Source organism: Myxine glutinosa, chromosome 6, assembly GCF_964187855.1.
Source record: "Myxine glutinosa chromosome 6, kmMyxGlut1.1, whole genome shotgun sequence".
Taxonomy (NCBI): Eukaryota; Metazoa; Chordata; class Myxini; order Myxiniformes; family Myxinidae; genus Myxine; species Myxine glutinosa.
In genome coordinates, this window is record NC_136266.1 from 179220245 (window position 1) to 179241693 (window position 21449).

Here is a 21449-nt window from a genome sequence, read left to right on the forward strand (position 1 = left end):
AGGTAATCCTTCGCTCTGAGCCAGTGCACCCCTTCGGCCTAGCTGTATATGGAGACTTTGTCTTCTGGACGGACTGGGTGCGTCGAGCAGTCATGCGTGCCAGCAAGTACACGGGCATGGATGTGCAAGTTCTTCGTGGAGACATTCCTCAGCAACCCATGGGCATGATTGCCCTCGCCAATGACACAAACAGCTGTGAGTGTGACTCTTGATTACTCTAATAAAGGTTTTGGATGCTCATCACACTACATGTACCATTTAAAGGTATGATAGCCATCAGGTGGGGTGGGGGGTCATGTGTTTTTAGTCTTTTTGCCCCTAATTATACATTTTGTCACACTATGATGTGCGAAAATTTCTCTTTAGCCTTGGCCTGAGGATTGAGGAGGGGAGGGTTTATATCCCTAATATTATTCTTTTTATTATTGATAATAATAATATTTTGTAATAACGATATCATTATTATGCTATTATTGTGATTGCCGACGCACCATTTTGAAAGGAAACAAGACCGATAGACTCACAACGGCGTTGCCAGGCTTAGATCTGCTGGGTGGAGGATCTGCTGTCCCCCTGTCACGTGACCAGATCCTCAGCTCTGATCGGTGGATGTTTGTGAGGGACATACATACACCGGACGGACAGACAAACGCTGTTCTAGATGGCATTGCCCTACATGCTACGCCATAAAAATATGGTTGCCGAATCACGTGACCGAAACTTCATCATCATTTTTTTTTCTCGACCCAATTTATCCCAAGATTACACTGAATAAATTTTATACTGATCGGATCGGTTCTACTTGTCGATTTATGACGTCATAATGCAGTTGTTATTTTTGAGAAGAATCAAAGTCCGGACCACAGGCGTACAACAACAGGCTTTATTCCAAAAATCCCGCCAAAAGCCTCACTCCTCCTCTTCTTCACCTGATACCGTATATCATTGTGAAACGCATTCATGCGTCCAACACCGGATTAGCATTTACATCGTAAATATGTGAACAGGACACAACAGAAGGCGCCTATGACATCATCATTAACATATGTTTTTCTCCATGGCGAATACTTTACAAGAGCCACTTCTCTTTTTTTTCCATGGAGCGGTTCTGGAGATTGAGATGCAAAGTTTTTCAGTTTTTCAAGATGGTGCCCATACACGTGATCTATGACGTCATAATTATAATTTTAAAATTCCACAGCTCCTACGGTGAAAATTTCCTGTCAATCGGACCAGCGGTTGCAGAGAAGACAAATTTTAAAGGGAATAAACACTCAAAATTCCAGCAGAAGGGACATACGTACATACATACCTACGGACAGACAACCGCTGTTCCAGATGGCATTGCCATCCAGTCGATGCCGTAAACATGTCGTCTGAAGACTAAATTTTTGATGTTCTGCTTCTTTACTTGACATACTAAAGGCAGCATGTTAATATTATTATCATTAATATTACTATTATGCCATTATCATTATTATTAATTTGATTATTGGAAGCGACCATGGAAAAATGCCAAATATCATAAAACAACGCTGAAGATGACATTGTTACCCTCACCAGAGGAGAGGGTATTGCATTTGAGTCCATTTGTCTGTTTGTCTGTCTGTCTGCTTGTCCGCAAATAATAAATTTGATTTTCTCTGCAACCGCTGGTCCAATTGACAGGACATTTTCACCATAGGTGCACCTCCACCTGTATAATTTTTTAAAATGATAATTATGACATCATAGGTCACGTGGTACAATTGTATGACATCATAGGTCACATTATGACATCATAAGTCACAATTTGATGTCTCCATGGCAACCGTTTTTGGGGGGAGGGGTGGATTTTGCAAGTATCGTGCTCTGCATGACGTCTTCTTGTTACCCTCGCCTATGGAGAGGGTATTGCATTTGAGTCCATTTGTTTGTCTGTTTGTTTGGCCGCAGAGAATAAATATGATTTTGTCTGCAACCGTTGGTCAGATTGACAGGAAGTTTTCACCATAGATGCAAATCCACCTGTATAATTTATTAATGATAATGATGTCATAGGTCACGTAGTATAGCTCATTGTAAAGAACTTTCCATGGGAATAAAATATGTTAATGATGTCATAGGTGCCTCCATTATGACGTCATAATTCGACAAGTAAAAAAACTTCATCCGATCAAGATGATCAAGATTGAGCGTCATCTAGGGATAAATTGGTGGAGACAAAATATAATGATGATGTCATCGGTCACGTGATTCGGCCGCCATATTTGTTTTAACTAACACAAAAGCCTTAAGAACCACTAAAAACACGTTTTGGTGAGGGTCTGAAATCTTTGCTTGCTCTTTCTTGCTAGTTTTGTTTTTAGAAACGGTGTTATAAAAACGCCACGATTTAGCTATCTTAACACGGATATATACCTCAACACTGATTTTTCAGATATACAATTTTAGTATGATGGTGTCTTCCGGAAAATAATCCGGCAATCAGGGCAGATTCTAAGTGAAATAAAGAGGTCTTCCAACTATAAATGTCTTTCAGTTATAAATAAAGGTCTTTGAGATTTTCTTCTGAATCGGGATCTCCAAGCATTGGCAATTCAGGGTTTTTTGCTGGTTGTGTGAGAAAATGGGTTATTAAGGTAGGTCAATGTTGATGTGAACTTTGCATTTTACACATGTAAAACAAGATGGAGAATTACTCTGCAAAACATGTCCCCTACCAAGTTTCCGTTCAATATCAGTAAACACATCCCTTTATTTGGGCGGTGTATAATGACACGTTCAGTGCCAAAAATAATTTAAAAACTAACCCGAAGTACCTACATGAAGCAACTAGAACGCCACTCAGTAGAGCGCATACTCCCGCCGTGGGTCAAGTTGGAATAGTACGATTTCACAAAAGTTTGAGGGAGTACTTCAGTGACAACACAAGACAGACACTGCACAGATATATATTTAGAATATATAGAAGATAATGTTTAAAAAAAACAAGGCAATTTCACTTACATTTTCGGATTCAGCGTTCAATTCTGTATAAGTGAGTGTATTTTGAGGCGTGTGTGACTTCAAATAAAATTGTAAGCCAGAAAAAACGACCGTTTCATTCCTTAGGGATACAACATGTAAAACTGGCCCAAACGTCAAAACAAAACTCGCTCATTTTACGTCGTACAAGCTAATGCGAACACTCATTCTTCTGGGAAGAATCCCGTGCACATGCTTGTCACACTTATAACTCAACTAAGTCTTTATAAGTTCATCAAATACTGACAACGCGATTGACATTCGCTGAGGTAAATGTTGATATCTCTTCTGAGGTTAAAAAAAAAAAAAAGCCGTTTTAAAGCATTATACGTATCAAACGATACATTTTATGAAACGGGGAAACCGAATACACACTTTGGTGGTTTTAAAATGACAGAATATTTCTTTATTAGAAAAAAAAAGAACCTTGAAGACGACGCTGCTAAAAAAAATACACCGCACTAACGCATAACCACGAGTTTAAACTACATTTACAACAAATATAAAACTATTTTCATATCACAATGTTAAATATAGAATATATAGAAGATAATGTTTAAAAAAATGAGCCCTATCTTCCAATGGTAAACAATCCTTCAAAAAATTCCTGGATCCGGAATAATATCCTGAGCTTCACCAAAAACTAATCAATTCTTCCTTATCCCAAGGGAAATCATCCCACCAACCTTCATCCAAATCCGTTCAGAACTTTTCCAGATATCTTGTTCACAAACACACGAACACACACACACACGGACACGATCGAATGCATTACTCCCTGGCGGGAGTAATAACATGCGTACAACCTATGTGCATACATACCATAATCGTGGTTATATACCTGGGATTGGCACGGGGCCATGGACTAACACCTAACTGCACTGGGCCATAGACAATCTCTCAGCACTAACCTCTTTATCCCCTCCCGACTGCATTACTTCTGTCAACTCCTATCCCTCTCCTACCTTCGGTTGCTGTTTGGTGTACAGGTGAAGTTTCTCCCTGCAAGGTGAACAACGGTGGTTGTGAAGACCTTTGCCTACCCACTGCTGAGGGCCATGTTGAGTGCCAGTGCCGTGGTGATCGGTTACTGGTGGATGGCACACGCTGCATCTGTGAGTCTAAACATCGCCGCAAGAATGTCCATGTGACATTCATATAACTAAAATGTAGTACTGAGGAGACGTCCTACAGGTAACTTTTGATTCTGGTGTGGAGAATATAAATTGTTATCTGTCTAAATAACACACAATATTCTTGGGCATCTCCACCATGCAGTGGTGATTCCGGCTCCCATGAGGCAATGCTTCATGTGCCAGACAATTGTTACACTTGATTAGCTACCTCAAGAAAACGACAGAGATAATCAATATAAACCTTTATACCTTCACACTAGCAGGGGTACCTGGCGTTGCCCAATGATGTTCTAATCTTGTCGGTATTTTGAAGAAATCAATTTGAGGTTTTTTTCTATTTTTGTGGGTGCCTAAAACACTTCCCTTCACCCACTCAGAAAACATTATATTTAATATTACAATATTATACACACACACACACACACACACACACACACACACACACACACACACACACACACACACACACACACACTAATCGGGGATAATTTAATATTACCTTCCATATTGATACAAAGGCTCAAGCACCACAGAGCGTAAAAAAAAAAAGTAGAACTTTTCAAATTTTTCAAATTTTTTTTTGGCCCAAAACACTTTCCAGCACTCACTGATGCACCTCTGAAAGTTTAACAAAGTTCCCTTCAGCCATCTCTGAGAAAAATGGCAACACAGACAAATGGCTCTCGTATAGTATAGATTCGTACTTATAGCTTTGACATTGATTTGCAAAAAATAAAAATTGAACTTTTCTTTTCAAAATTTTCAATATATATATATATTTTTTGCCCAAAAACACTCCCAGGCACTCACTGTTGAACCTCTGAAAGTTTGACAAAGTTCCCTTCAGCCATCTCTGAGAAAAATGGCAACACACAGACAAATGGCTCTCGTATAGTATAGATTCGTACCTATACCTTTGACATTGATTTGCAAAAAATAAGAGTTGAAGGGTTAAAATCTCGATGATTGATGAATCACAGCTGATGATCCAGAGGATAAAGGAATTCTTCAGGTTCTCTCCATCTTTGTCTCCTTTTCTTCTTTGTACGTATGCAGCACAAGGCTGATGGGTGCGGATATGCCGCTGATGCAATGCTCTCTGCTGATGAGTCCACCAATTTGTAATTTGGTCATGGTGCCGGCGATAGCTGGCCTCCTCTTCACGAACGATACCATGGGATCTTTAACGCCCACTAACGAATGCTGGCATGCGCGATGCCAGTTTAACGTCAATCCGAGGGACGGCACACACATTGTTGAATCATCCTGCTCGTGAAACCCCAGGATGACGGTTTATATCTGCGTCAGGATTCAAACCCAGGCTAGATAGCTTAGAAGTGAGTGTGTGCACCTCTAGAGTCTAGGACATCTTATTAGCCCTCTATCCTTCGAGCAAGATAATATGCATCCAAGATTATTGAGGGCAGAGCAGAGAAGCATGACGTTTACCGATATATTTGATGGCCTATTGGAATCAGGACAGGTCCAAGAAAGGAACCAGAGAAGAATTGAGGAACTGTAGACCTGTTCAAGGTAATTAAAGGTAGTCACAATGGAATTTACTAAAGGAAGATCATGTTTGACAAATGTATTGGAGTTCTATGAAGCAACTTCTGATTGCGCGGATGAGGGAAGTGCGGTGAATGTAGTGCAGCTAGATTTGAAGAAGGCATTTGATAAGGTACCACATAGGAGGTTGTTAGCTAAGGTGATGGTTCGTGAATGTGGTTGGTCTGGTATCTAACTGGATTAGTAACTGGATTAGTGATGGGAAGTACAGAGTGGCTGTGAGAGGGAAAATATCAGGGTTGGTGGATATAAGGAGTGTGGTACCACAGGGATCAATCAGTACTGGGGCCATTTTTATTTATAATTTACATATATAAGAGGGGTGGAGGGTGATCAGATTCAGAAAAGTTGAGGTAATTTCATAAATTTTGCAAAAGATTGGCAGACATAGTTTAACAAAAATACATGTAAGGTGCTGGGGATGGGGAAGAACAATGAAAATAGGGATTCCATAATACAAGTGGCAGTCTTGGAGTGTGTCACGCAGGAGAAGGATCCGGATGTGGTAATACGTATATACGGTGGGGAGGTGGTGTTAACACTATGATTGGGAATTTAGTGAGTTCTCATCTAGAATATTGTGTGCAGTTTTGGTCACCACGTCACCACGCATAGCTGCGCCAGAGAGAGGGTTCAGCGCAGGGTTGCCAGATTCATTCCAGGCCTAGCTAGACTGAACAATGAGGAGCAGCTAAAGGAGACCAGGCTTTATACATTATAAAGGAGGTGGTTACGAGGGGATTTGATTGAGATGTTTTAGATAATGAAAAGTGTTTTCACGGCGGCCGGAGGGCAAATCCTGCCACGAACCTCCTTGAGAGAGGACCCAGTACCTTGGTACTCATTTCGCGGACCTCGGAAGGATGAACAGTCTGAGCGAACCCCACCTGGTATTAATTCAACAGCTGAACGGGATTCTAACTCAGGACCTTAGAATCCCAAGCCCGCCGCCCTAACCATTAGGCCAACACCAGGTGTATAATGAAGGGTAGAGACAAAATAAGTGTGGAAGAGATTTTCAGCAGAATGGACAAGTGATATGACCAGGGGCCAAATCCTGCTAGTGAAGAAGAGGAGAGTTAGGACACCAATAAGGCAGGGGTCTTTCCAGCAGAGAGGAGTTAATGCAAGGAATGTTCTTTCTGGAAATGTAGTGGCAGCAGAAAGAGTGCATAGTTTTAAATTAGAATTGGATAGGTACCTAGATGCATTGGACATAGAGGGGTACAGGTATATGGGCAGGACTTGTACTGTAGGTAACTTGCATTTGGATGGGTGGTACTATATGTGTCGATCGGACGGTCTCATCCTTGTTGTGTGTGGGAGGGTTTTAAAAATATCTTTAATTTAAATATAATTTTGTTTGCATGTATGGCACCTTTTCCCTACCCCCATGAGATAGGCTCTGTGGCATGAGACGGATTTGTTTGGTCTGGTGTTTGTTGGTGTAGTGCAGGTACGATGGGCCAAATGACCTCTTCCTGCATCAACGTTCTTTGTTATTCCTTGTTTTGTCAATACTGACTGTCATACTTCCCTTTGGGGGTTGTTATTAAATCAAACGAAAGGTCCATCTTATAATTGGTGAACACATTTCTCGTGTGATTCTCTTTCCATAGATTGGTTCATCCAGTCTGATACAATTACCTCCACCACCGAAGTTAGCCAAGCAAAGCACGCATCAAAATATGCTTATAAACAGGATGGCAAATAGTAAAGAAGAAGGTGTAAGCACAGTGCAGGATAAAATAGCACATGAACAAATCACAAGAACAGTAATGCAGGACACACCATGAAGGTAGCTCGTAAGTACAGGTACATCAATCTGTCCAAGGCGTAAAATACTATCGTGGACGTAGTGAGGTTTGAAGCTGATGCCAAAAGGACTCACGCACAAAGAAGCTTGCAAGGTTAGCCGAGTTGAGTGACATTCCGAGTTCATTGCTGGATAAAAAAATTCCTGTGGATAGACACTGGTCACTGATGTTCCGCAGCGTACACGTATATATCATGGACCTTGCAAAAAAAAAAAAATGTGGTAATAAAAATTCCTGTGCATAGACACAGGTTACCTGTCTCGTCTGCCAGCACTCGTTGGTGAATATCAAATATCACATGGTTTCCTTCGAGAAGAGTAGGTGAGCTATCACCAGCACCCTGAACAAATTCCAAATTCCTGCCTTAACCACCAGGGGGCACTGCATCAGCGACACAGCCACACCCACAGCCAATGATGCCACCCCACAGCCTTATCTTAACTCTTAAGTTATCATTAACTTAAGTATATTTCATAGAAACATTTGGCAAAATAGAGCGCACACCTCCTGGATAGCATGCACACCTCCTCGGTAGCACGCACCTCCTCAGTAGAGCGCACACCTCCGCCAGGTTGAACAGTTTATGCTTTGCATCCCACTGATTGGCCGGATCTGCTGACCTGAACCAAAATCTATTCGGCTTGTTCTTTCCACCTCCCCAACTCATCCACCAAGTTTTGTCAGAACTCGTCCAGAACTTTTTGAAATACAGTATCCTGATATATACAGGGTGAGTCAGAAGTAGCGCCCGATTTCTGTTTATATATATTGTTACGTGCTCCTCCCCGACCCCCTGGTCACGGTGTACCTCCGAACCCCGAGATGAGTCACGGCAGTAAAATGTGTTATTCCGTGTCAAAATCAATATTGAAACCACACCAATGGTTATCAACAAACAAATAATGTATTTAAAATCACACAGGAATAACGATACAACAATGATAGCAATCAACAATACAATCAAGACATCTTATGATGGTACCATCAGCTAGGGTAAGATAACTCACTGTGTTCCAAGTGAGTGAAAAAGAACACTCCCAAATGTCTCTATAACACAAAGGTGATCCCCTCCAGCGAGTGTCAGAGCGTGATCAAATCGAAACCCGAACCCCGTTCAGATGACGGGCCCGGTCACACTGCCAAAACAGCTCACAGGCGTAGGCGGCCGAAGCGGCATAAAGAGTCACGTGGTCCAAAACCGTGTCAGGCAAACTCACGGAGGAATGGGAAATCCAAAGGCGCCCTCCAGATATGAACGTTCACTGTTCAGTCGGCGAACTGCAAATTAATCTTCAAACTCCGCGTTGCGCACACACATCCCCGACAGACGACAGGATGGTGACAGAACTGACGCGTAGCAAAGACCTTTTGCGATGAACAAAGCGTGAGGGTCAAAATGGCCGACGGCTTGTACTTGAGTCGAAACGACCCGGCGATGATTCGTCAGAATCCCATCGCCAAACCTGACCACGCAGGTTTCTCAATCCCAGCGATAACACCTATCGCAGGAATTCCTTTCAAGGAACTCAAAGTTCACTTGCGACTTTCGTTCGACAATGCTCGCTACGGAGCTTGAAGTGACTCGCTTCTTGTCTGACTTCACTCGCCCCGCCTCCTTTTCTCTCTCTCCTCTTATTCCTCGTCTTCCGGTTCCCGATCCGGTTTCCTGTTTCATTTAACATTAACATTTTTACCTTGTGACAATAATAATGGCTATCTCCCTCAAACAATAATAATAATACTACATAGAACCAGAAATGTTTCAAGGGGATGAAAACCACAACAACGGAAGTGACGAATCCGTAACACTTCCCCCCCCTCAATAAAGAAAGTTTGAACATAGTGAAAACTTTCTTTGTAGGCAAAATTCTTTAAACAAACAAAAGTAGACTCACACCGCAAATCATCAATTCCCGTGAGCAACAATAATCAATATTTCCCAAAAATAAAGCAACAAAACTTCAAACAACTTACAGAGATTTCCAAAATTTAATTAACTCTGGACAAAGCATCAGCAACGACATTGTCCCTGCCCTTTACAGGCTCAATTTCCAAGTTGAACCCCTGTAAAGCCAAACTCCATCTCATCAACCTCTGATTTTTCTTTTTAGTTTCTTTTGAATGAAGGTTAAGGGGTTGTGATCAAAAATCCAAAGGCAAACAAATCTAAAGCACTTTTTCCGGGAGGCCGAGCTGAGAGCCAGATTCCATGGTTGTTGGGTCATGAGGCCTGGAAATATTCACTACATGGACGTGGAGTTCACGGTTAATCCGTGAAGGAAAGTTCACTACATGGACGCCTTTAGGAACGTGGCGTTCACGGTTAATCCGTGTAGGAATCTTGGCTCGGCTGCTCTGCAGCATTCAGTGCTCAACTCTTCCTAACTTTCATAATAATCATGGTTGGACCGCTTGTTGCTGTAGTCACGTGAATAGCGGTCTCCTTCTTGGCCACTACCCTGATAATCATCCCTTCGGGAGCTGCCGTAACTCTAGGAGCCTCCATAGTAATATCGACTGCGGCCACCACCAAAACTACTACTCCCACCCCGGGAGCCATAGCCACCCCTGAAACTACCTCCACGTTTTCCTCCTCTGTAGCCCCCTCGACGCCTATGGCCTGCCTTCTCTATTGTTATGGTCCGACCATCCAAATCCTTGCCATCCAAATCCTTTTCTGCATTTTTGGCGTCCTTTGTGTTTTCAAACGTGACAAAACCAAACCCTCTTGACTTTTGCGTCTCCCTGTCTTTTATCAGCAGCACTTCCAAGAGCGGTCCATATCTGCCGAAGACAGAGTCCAGAACATCTTTCTTTGTGTTGAAGTTCAGTCCACCTACAAAGAGCTTGCCAACACTGCCTCCTTCCCTGACTTGTGTGTGCTGACACTTAGTTTCAGGTTACCTCCTCTTCTCGTCAGGGCGCTTCCTACTCGTAACACGAGTCGCGGTACAGGATGGAAAGATACCCGGATTCTCCTGCTCTAACTGTGCAGCGTTATTTTCCCTACTAGACTTTTCAACAAACATCGGGTTACCAGAAACTTGACCACCGGCCAAATCATTCCCGATAACAAAAGATACTCCCTCTACAGGAAGAGTGGCTTGTAAACCTACGGTGACCAGTCCTGACACCAAATCAGACTCTAAATGGATGACATGAAGTGGAGCTTTAACACAGCCACCAACCCCCTGTAAGCGAACACTAACACCAGTTGCCGTCTTCTCTGACAATGGCAAAATGCCCTCAAGCATCAAAGATTGATGTGCTCCTGTGTCCCTCAACACCCTAACAGGTCTCTGGTTAGTCAAGTCTCCATCCAGTGACACAAACCCCTCTGAAATAAATGGTTTGTAACCCTTTTGAGGGCGATTTCTCACATTTGCCAATACATTCGGAGTTGTACAAGTCTGACTCCGCTCCTGATTTTTCCTTTCCAGGGCATAACAGTGGGACATCAAGTGTCCAGGTTTCTTGCAAAAAGCGCAAGTAGGCCCGGAGGAGAAACTCGTGGTTTGCCTCGAGCCCCCCGGAAGATAGGTCTGTCTTGGAACTGCAGTCTTCTGATCCCTAAAAGTCACGGTATCAGATTTGTCCTCTAAGTCCTCTCTAGGCCGCCCCCATTAATTTTCGTTCTCTGCACCGGATGTACCATAACTCCCCTGGCTAATTTTAGGCGAGAAGTTAGGTTTGTGGAACCCCATCCTGTGTGTCAAGGCATAGTCATCTGCCACGGTTGCTGCCTCATACAACTCTGGTACCTTCTTCTCCTCCAGATGTACTTTAATGTCCTCGTGGACACACTGTTTGAATTCCTCCACCAGGATCAATTGTCGCAACAGTTTGAAGTCTTTCCCAACCCTTTTCGAATCACACCACTGATCAATCATGGTTTCCATCATTCTGGCAAACTCCACATGGGTCTCACTCTCCTTCTTCCTGGTATTTCGGAATTTTTGCCGGTAAGCTTCAGGGACCAATCCATAGGCTTTGAGAATGGTTTTCTTCACTATCTCATAATCTGCACATTGGTCAATTGGTAGGGCCGAAAAAATATCCTGAGCTTTACCCACCAGAACACTTTGCACTAACATGGTCCAGGACTCCTCAGGCCATTTTAGCATTCGAGCCACTTTCTCAAAGTGTAAAAAAAAGTTGGCTACCTCCTTTTCATTGACGGGTGGAACCAGCCTCACATGCCTACCAACATCCCAGGTGTTCTGACTAGTTGTCGAACTAGCCGGCATGGATGTTACCTCTCCCCGTTCTTCCATTATTTGCAGCTCCTTGAGTTTAAGTTCCCTCTGACACTCCATGTCACGTTCCTTTAACTTCCTTTCGGCTCTTCGTTCCTCTGCCCTTTCCTTTTCTCTCCTTTCTTCGAGTTCCCTTTCAGTTCTCCTTTCCTCTGCTCTTCTCTCCTCGAGTTCACTTGCAGCTCTCCTTTCCTCTGCTCTTTCCCCTGCTCTTCTTTCTTCTGCTTTCCTTTCCTCTGCTTTTAACCTTTCCTGGCTCTGCAGTTGCATCTCCATTTTCCGGAGCTCCACATTTTCTTTTTCCTCGGGTAACCAATCCAAGGCTACCTCTGTCTATGTTCCCTGTCCCACCAGAGATTCTACCACCAATGTCTGCATCTCTGCCTTCTTCATACTAACTCGGACCCCCAAGTTAAAATGTCTGGCCAATATCAAGAGTTCCAAATTTTTAAATGCTTGGAACTGTGCCTCATTAGGGCATGCCGCAAACTCTCCTGCATCAAACACCATGGTGACTATTAGTTAGCATCTGTTAACCTTCACACCAAAATTTCCAAATTTTTTGAAAAATTTGGGAATGTTAGAAAAATTCCAAATTTGGGAATTTTGGGAATGCTAGGGAATTCTCTCCCGGACGAATTATCAGGGAATTTAATCCCGGATGGGTGTTATTAGGGAATTTTATCCCGGACGAAGACCAAATTTCGAGCCCCCGAGTCAATTGGACGAGCCCCCAATTTCTGTTACGTGCTCCTCCCCGACCCCCTGGTCACGGTGTACCTCCGAACCCCGAGGGGAGTCACGGCAGAAAAATGTGTTATTCCATGTTAAAATCAATATTGAAACCACAACAATGGTTATCAACAAACAAATAATGTATTGAAAACACACAGGATTAACGATACAACAATGATAGCAATCAACAATACAATCAACACATCTTATGATGGTACCATCAGATAGGGTAAGATAACACACTGTGTTCCAAGTGAGTGAAATAGAACACTCCCCAATGTCTCTATAACTCAAAGGTGATCCCCTCCAGCGAGTGTCAGAGCGAGATCAAATCAAAACCCGAACCCCGTTCAGATGACGGGCCCGGTCACACTGCCAAAACAGCTCACAGGCGTAGGTGGCCGAAGCGGCATAAAGAGTCACGTGGTCCAAAACCGTGTCAGGCAAACTCACGGAGGAATGGGAAATCCAAAGGCGCCCTCCAGATATGAACGTTCACTGTTCAGTCGGCGAACCACAAATTAATCTTCAAACTCCGCGTTGCGCACACACATCCCCGACAGACGACAGGATGGTGACAGAACTGACGCGTAGCAAAGGCCTTTTGCGATGAACAAAGCGCGAGGGTCAAAATGGCCGACGGCTCGAACTTGAGTCGAAACGACCCGGCGATGATTCGTCAGAATCCCATCGCCAAACCTGACCACGCAGGTTTCTCAATCCCAGCGATAACACCTATCGCAGGAATTCCTTTCAAGGAACTCAAAGTTCACTCGCGACTTTCGTTCGACAAAGCTCGCTGCGGAGCTTGAAGCGACTCGCTTTTTGTCCGACTTCACTCCCCCTTTCTCCGTTTCTCTCCCTCCTGTTCTTCCTCGTCTTCCGGCTCCCGATCCCGTTTCCTGTTTCATTTAGCATTAACATTTTTACCTTGTGACAATAATAATGGCTATCTCCCTCAAACAATAATAATAATACTACATAGAACCAGAAATGTTTCAAGGGGATGAAAACCACAAAAACGGAAGTGACGAATCTGTAACAATATATATATATTTCTGTCAGTTGATTGTTTGTTTGACATTTGTATTACAGTGTACAAGAAGGTATAAATAAATGAATGACATGTTTATCTAACCATTTATTGGTGGCTTCCTGATGGCTTCTTCAGCCTTAGCTACATTCGTTGCCGTTTTCGGACAACCGGACTTCTTTGCAGTGGCTACCGACCCTGTTGCTTCAAATTTCTCGACAATCAATCGTATGTTTCTTCCCCGGGGTGGGTTAATGTCGAATTCCTGTGCCAAACGGCGTGCCGCCATCGTTGGTTGTTCATTACATTTGCAGTAATGTTTCACGGCCTCAATGCGTTGATTCATTGAAAGGTAATTCACGGTTCAATTTGGTGCAAATTCAGTAACTTTCCAAACTCTCAGCAATAACCTGCAAAACATAAAATAAATAAAAATTAAGGAAATTAATAATCTGCAAGACAATTATTAACAACATGACATCCCAGAAAGAATCTGACAGCCGAAAAAACAGAAATCGGGCGCGGTCGCTACTCTTGATTCACCCTGTATATTGCTTTTGGCCCTATCTCTCAATTGTAAAGAATCGCTTAAAAATTCAAGTATCCAGATCTGTATCTTCACCAAAATCAAATCAATTCGTCTTTGTCACACACCCAACCTGTCCGCCAAATTTCACTCGAATCCGTCCACAACTTGAGATTCCTGCTCACAGACAAACAAAACGGGTTGAAACACATGACCTTTGGTAGCAGAGGTAAAAATCATAATAATTAACGTGATCATTTTGTTCACCTTGTACATGTCGGACAGGATTGTGCAGATGTATCTCACTTACTTTTGAGCTATCAATTCTGGCCTTGATTTTCAGCCCCGACTACAAATTGTTGGATTTGTCCTTCACAGGTGGGGTGTTGCATTACAAAGTGTGCCCTCCCTCGGATGGACGGTAATCTGGGGACACATCTGCTAGCTTGAGTTTGTGAACACTAATGATATCATGGCATCATCACCAACATCCTGGCCAAATCATAAATTCATGCCCGAACCTACAGGCGCCACTACATCATACATCAGCTACAAAACTGATGGTTAAACCCACACCAGACTCACCATACACTGTGTACATTCAAGCGAATGTACCATGGTAGATGCAAAGCTTGTTAGGATCATTTTTAGAACAATATACTGTAAGTGTTGTAATTGTACTTTATTAACCCGTCCCTTGCACAGCAGGAGATGGGGTTTTGCAATTACGTGTGTGTGTCTGTCTGTCTGTGGGTCTGTCCGGGCCGTAGCCTTTTTACCATTTGAGTTTTGTCATCACATTTTCACCAAAGCTTTATTATGAGAATATGGAGAAGTCAAATTAATAATTTTGCCAACAGGTCAAAGGTCAGCGTCACATAAAATCATCAATTTTCATCCAATTGACCTGAAATTTAAATTTACCATTTGAGTTTTGTCATCAAATTTTAACAAAGCTTTATTATGATAATATGGAGAAGACAAATTAATAATTTTGCCAACAGGTCAAAGGTCAGCATCACATAAAATCATCAATTTTCATCCAATTGACCTGAAATTTCAATTTACCATTTGAGCTATTGACATCAAATTTTCACCAAAGCTTTATTATGATAATATGGAGAAGGCAAATTAATAATTTGGTCAAAAGGTCAAAGGTCAGCGTCACATAAAATCATCAATTTTCATCCAATTGATCCGAAATTTCAATTTACCCTTTGATTTTTGTCATCAAATTTTAACAAAGCTTTATTATGATAATATGGAGAAGACAAATTAATAATTTTGCCAACAGGTCAAAGGTCAGCATCACATAAAATCATCAATTTTCATCCAATTGACCTGAAATTTCAATTTACCATTTGAGCTTTTGGCATGAAATTTTCACCAAAGCTTTATTATGATAATATGGAGAAGACAAATTAATAATTTTGTTAAAAAATCAAATGTCAGCGTCACATAAAATCATCAATTTTCATCCAATTGACCTGAAATTTAAAGAATTATGCATATTGGGTCACTGATTTGGTTAACCAATCACAAGCTACAAGCCAATTGTTGCTTTAGATCAAAAGGTCAAAGGTCAAGGTTGTGTAAAATCACCAATTTTCAACTGATTGACTGGAAATTTTAAGAATTTGCATATCCGGTCACAGAACTGGTTCACCAATCAAAAGGTAGAAGCTGATTATTTTTCCAGATCAAAAGGTCAAAGGTCAAGGCTGCATAAAATCATTAATTTTCTTTTTGTATTTTTTAAAACTGTTTTCGTTATTTTGAGCTTACTGAAGAAGAAGAAGAAGACATCTGAATCCAACCGACGCGAACAGGCTTTGCATTTTCAGATGCTTGCTAGTTTTAACATTGTAATGAAACATTGATTTTAACTGTGCTCTTACACAGCAACTCAAAATCGCTGCAGTCCACAAACGGATTTTGAATGCAACAATGGAGACTGCATCAGATACCACTTAACATGCGACAGTGTGCCGGACTGCAAGGACATGTCAGATGAGAAGCAATTCTACTGCAGTACGGTGACACGCTGCGTTGATGTCATTTTCACACAGTACCGCGTCACGTGATTTCCTTACCACACTGCACCACGTAATTTGTTGTACTGTAATATTGTGCACACTGTGGTAATTTTGCACAGATCTTCCCCCATCCAAAACCTTGATCTTTTCTACCCCCGTTGATTCACCCCAGATCCACATTTTTGAAATTCCGACTTCTTTCCTGGAAGTCCTAGCAGTGTCCATGTGTTTCATACCTCTCCCACCCCCCCCCCCCCCGCCCCCTCCCATGCCTCCTCCCCCAAGCCTTCTCCCTCCCACAGATCTCCCGATGTCCCTGCTCTCAAATGTTGTACTTGTGTGCTTCCCTCTCTCCCCCCATCTTGTCTCCCGCTCCCTTATCTTATGTTTTATGTGTCAGTTTGTCTTTTTGTGATTAATGTTACCTCTTACACGAGCCTCGATCTTGTATACAAAAAAAAACAAAAATTGTGCAGCCGCCACTTTTGACAAATGACAAAAAATTGTGCAGTGATCAGTGCAAAGAATTGTTCAAAAACAAATGACAAAACTTTTTGGACAACAATTGTGCACCTCCACAGTTTGAAACAAACAACACTGGCTATCACACTTGTTAACCTCCTTTATCACGTGTTATTGCAGGCAATCGGAAGTGCAAGAGTGGCTTTCGCAAATGCTTTAATGGGCGTTGCATGGCGCATGATAAGTGGTGTGACGGAGTGAACGATTGTGCAGATAACACTGACGAGATCACCTGCAAAAGTGAGCATCCTCCCCCCACACGACCCCAACCCTCCCTCTCCCTCACAGCCCCCACATAATATCCAGCAATCCCTACTCAGTCATTTATGCTATTTTAACTCTAATGTTTCAGTGGTGACAAATTTAGGTCAATGTTGGTTTATTTACTTCCACCACGATAAGCTAACATCATTTTTACCGACCTGAGACAGGAGGTAAGAGGTCACACAGAAATAACTTTATATATAGCAGAATCCTTTGATAAAATACCACGATATAAAAAAAATAAAAAAGGAAGCCGTTTATATGCGCTGATTGGTAGAGCTGAAAAACGGGAGGTTATGTATTTCTTAATAGCAAAGAACAAAATGTTTCGGGAGTGATCGACGCAACAGCCTGTTGCCTTTAAACTACCGGGGTTAAATTTTCTGTCTGATTGAAAAAAATCTAATTTTCCCAAATGTTTGGATTAATTTGAAGCAACTTTTACTTAATAAGATTTTCTCTAGATTATTCTCTCATTTCCATGTTTCAGGATGGGACAGACAGAGACAACGTTAGTGTAGAATAGAATATATATATATATATATATATATATATATATATATATATATATATATATATATATATATATACATATATATATATATATATATATATACATATATATATATATATATATATATGCCATTGTTAATCTGACGTGTGTGAACACCATGGGGGCGGCACTGCAGGTCTCACTCAAAATCCCACCTGCCGCAAGCAAATTCCACCTGCCTCTTTGCTGAGTATGGTGTAGGAGAGAGCTTCTTCATTGTCTTTGTAAGTTTTATGGCGTTTTTAGAGCCGTGAGGTGAACGAAGCGTTGAACAGCAGTGAATGAAGAAGCCTTTTGGTAATCGACAGCTGAGTTTATTCGTAATACTTTCCAAGTTTGAAGGAGAAGACTTATCAGAAGCAACTTTCTCCGTAACGTTTTCAGAGTTTGAATAAGAAGTTTCTTGTTGAGTTTGAAGAAGATCTGGGTGGTGTATGTTGTTCTGGACATTGTATAAAATTTAGGTTGTTTTTTCATGTTGACGTTTTGGCAATCTTTGTTTCTCCGTCATGCTTTGAAGAAGAAGAAGAAGAAGAAGAAGAGAAGAGCTAATGCTTTGTTCACGCCGTTTCTCCGTATTCTGTTTGTTTACCATCACAATAATCAAATTATGACAAATGGAAATAAAGTGTAACTTGAAGCATTGTGCAACTTGCGAAAAAAAACACCTTATCCTATGGAAGTGTGAATAAAGACAACAGTGCAGAAGGAGGAGAAAAGCATTGCTTACATAAATACACTAAGTTATAATAATCACGAATGTGTTCCACTTTTCAGATTCCACTCCAGATTTGGATACTTATGAAATGTATGGGATCTGATCATCAAATCCAAATCCAGATTTTGATTATATGCTTTAATGAGACCGTGAGAGTAGATAGTGTTTCCAAGCCAAGGCACGTCGTTTCAATAGGCCAAAACAAAATGGCGGCTTAAGAACCCAGCGATGTAACTGAGGGCTCACTAAGATGGCAGACCTCCATTTTGGTAAGGCTTATTTTGTTTTTGGTTTTTGTTAAGAGCACCCCGTTAGTTATCTTCAAAAATGGTGTTTTAACACACACAAACACCCATATTTCATGACTCCCTTGGGTGTTTGGGGCCACTAGATTTCATGGTTTTGGAGTTATGGAGAAGTCACATGCTGACACACATATACATTGCCATTTTTATATATATAATATATATATATATATCTATATATATATATATATATATATATATATATATATATAAATATATATATATATATATATATATATATATATATATATATATACACATATATACACACACACACACACACACACACACACACACACACACACACACACACATGTATATACAGTCACGTGAAAAAGTAAGTACACCCCATGTAAAGTGTTTTGACTTTTTCAACATATTTCAACATACAGCTATTTGATCTTCATTTCAACAATATTGATAGATAAAGGTGATATAATATAGCAAATATCATGAAACATTTACATTTTGTAGTCCATTGTATAATTTAAATAAACATAAATGCAAATTTCACATGTGGAAAAAGTAAGTACACCCGTACATTTATCACTACTTCAAATACCTAAAATTAGAATCAGGTGCACCAGCTCAGGTGCAAATGATTAGAACATCGTTAGAGAGGATCTTGGAGGAACCTGTCTTATTTAAACCTCAGACATTTAATTTGGTTTGCCCTTTGTTGTTGAAGTGTGCGGCATCACCATGCCTAGATCAAAAGAGCTCTCTGAGGCCTTCAGAAAGAAGGTTATTTATGCTTACCAGTCTGGGAAGGGATTTAAAAATATCTCCAAACAATTTGAAATCAATCATTCGACTGTCCGGAAGATCATCTTCAAGTGGAGAAGATTCCACGCAACTGCCAACTTGTTCAGGCCAGGCCGCCCCAGCAAGTTCAGCCCGAGAGCAGACCGCCAGATGCTGAAAGAAGTCTCTAAGAACCCCAGAATGATATCACGGGACCTACAGGTAGCTCTTGCCACTGTTGATGTCAAAGTGCACGAGTCTACCATTAGAAAGAGGCTGCACAAATTTGATCTACATGGGACGTGTGCCAGGAGGAAACCTTTGCTGTCCAGAAAGAACATCAGGGCAAGACTCAAGTTTGCCAATGAACACCTTGGCAAAGACCAGCACTTCTGGAACAATGTGCTCTGGACAGATGAGTCAAAGGTAGAGCTATTTGGCCACAGTACCAGAAGACATGTTTGGCAAAAACCAAAGACAGCATTTGACCACAAGAACCTGCTACCAACTGTAAAGCATGGTGGTGGAAATATTATGGATTGGGGCAGCTTTGCTGCATCAGGGCCTGGGAAGCTCACCATCATAGAATCCACGATGAATTCTTCATTGAACCAGTGGGTGCTTGAGGATAATGTGAGGCCATCTGTCGGAAAGTTGAAGCTCAACCGAAGGTGGACCTTGCAACATGACAATGACCCTAAACATACCAGTAAATCCACCAAGGAATGGCTGAAAAGAAAGAAATGGAGGGTTCTGGAATGGCCAAGTCAAAGCCCGGATCTAAATCCCATCGAGATGTAGTGGGGGGATGTGAAACGAGCTGTGCATGCAAGAAACCCCTCAAACATCGCACAGCTGAAAGAATTCTGCATGGAGGAGTGGTCAAACATTTCTCCCAGTCGATGTCAGAGACTGGTAGACAGTTATAAGAAACGCCTACTTGAGGTTATTTCTGCCAAATACCATCTATTAGAGCCAAGGGTGTACTTACTTTTTCCACATGCGAAATTTGTAATGATGTTTATTTAAATTATACAATGGACTACAAAATGTAAATGTTTCATGATATTTGTTATATTATATCACCTTTATCTATCAATATTGTTGAAATTTAAGATCAAATAGCAGTATGTTGAAATATGTTGAAAAAGTCAAAACTTTACATGGGGTGTACTTACTTTTTCACGTGACTGTATATACACAGTATATATGAAGGTTCCACTGATGTAACCTGTTCCTGCTGGCTGCGTTTTGTCTGCCAGACTCCACTTGTGCTCCGGATGAGTTCCGCTGTGGAGACATGACGTGCATTTCCAATGCCACTCGCTGTAATCAGGTCATGGACTGCGATGATGCATCCGATGAAATCTACTGTGGTAGGCCTTATACATTGTCATCCATTCATTAAAAGCAATTTTAATGTCCATAGGGGCAATAACTAGTTCAAATACATGACTAAAATGGTTGCGAATTCCAGAAAAGAGAAAGAGGTATGCATTGGCGGGACAAAATAATAAAAACACGAGAAGAAAATGGTGAATGTTATCCACTGGGGTGTGCAGGAAGTTCCGGTGCTTTTTCTTTAATGTACAGCAGCTGCTGTGCCATATCCAAAAGGTGGTTTCTGATACCCTTTGTGAGGTCATAAAACGCTCACATATCATCATTCCTTATATTATAATCTACATTAACACGATAAAGCTATAAACATACAGGTATTGCTGTGCCTACCTCCCCACCAAACACAACAACCCCTACTTTGTTGTGAGCCAGATGCAACTGCTGTCCTACCTTTTAGCTTCAAATCTTCCGTTATTACCCCGGCCACTGAAGGTGGACGGAGGATGTGTTTTGACCCCTGTCTATCTCTCTGTTTTTCTATCTGACTGTGAGCAGGATATCTCAAAAAGTTGCAGACAGATTCTACTGAAATTTGGTGCATAGTTTTGGTGTTTCATGAGTACGAATTGATTATATTGGTGAAGATCCAGATCTGGATCCTACAATATTTTACGAGATTCTTCACCATTGAGAGATAAGGCCAAAAACTATATACAGTATAGCCAATTGGATTCTGGTTCAGGTCTGGATGCAGATCCGGCCTATCAGTGGGCTACAAACCGTAACCTGTTCAGCCTGGCGGAGGTATGCGCTCTACCGAGTGCACTTCTAATTCTATTTTTCATTTATTAGAAGCTGAGGGTTTAATACCTGCCATGTTTCTCACAG

The 21449-nt window shown here is 41.5% G+C and overlaps 1 protein-coding gene across 6 annotated transcripts in view; it reads left to right on the forward strand.

Moving 5' to 3' along the window:
- The window catches only part of LRP1 (LDL receptor related protein 1), a 524929-nt gene that overhangs the window by 393760 nt on the left and 109720 nt on the right, over nt 1-21449 (forward strand). For all 6 annotated transcript variants that reach the window (XM_078780908.1, XM_078780909.1, XM_078780910.1 and 3 more), the window contains exons 44-48: nt 3-195; nt 3996-4121; nt 15981-16109; nt 16757-16876; nt 20483-20596. In XM_078780908.1, the coding sequence (XP_078637034.1) occupies nt 3-195; nt 3996-4121; nt 15981-16109; nt 16757-16876; nt 20483-20596 (682 nt within the window). The remainder of the gene's footprint in view (nt 1-2; nt 196-3995; nt 4122-15980; nt 16110-16756; nt 16877-20482; nt 20597-21449) is intronic.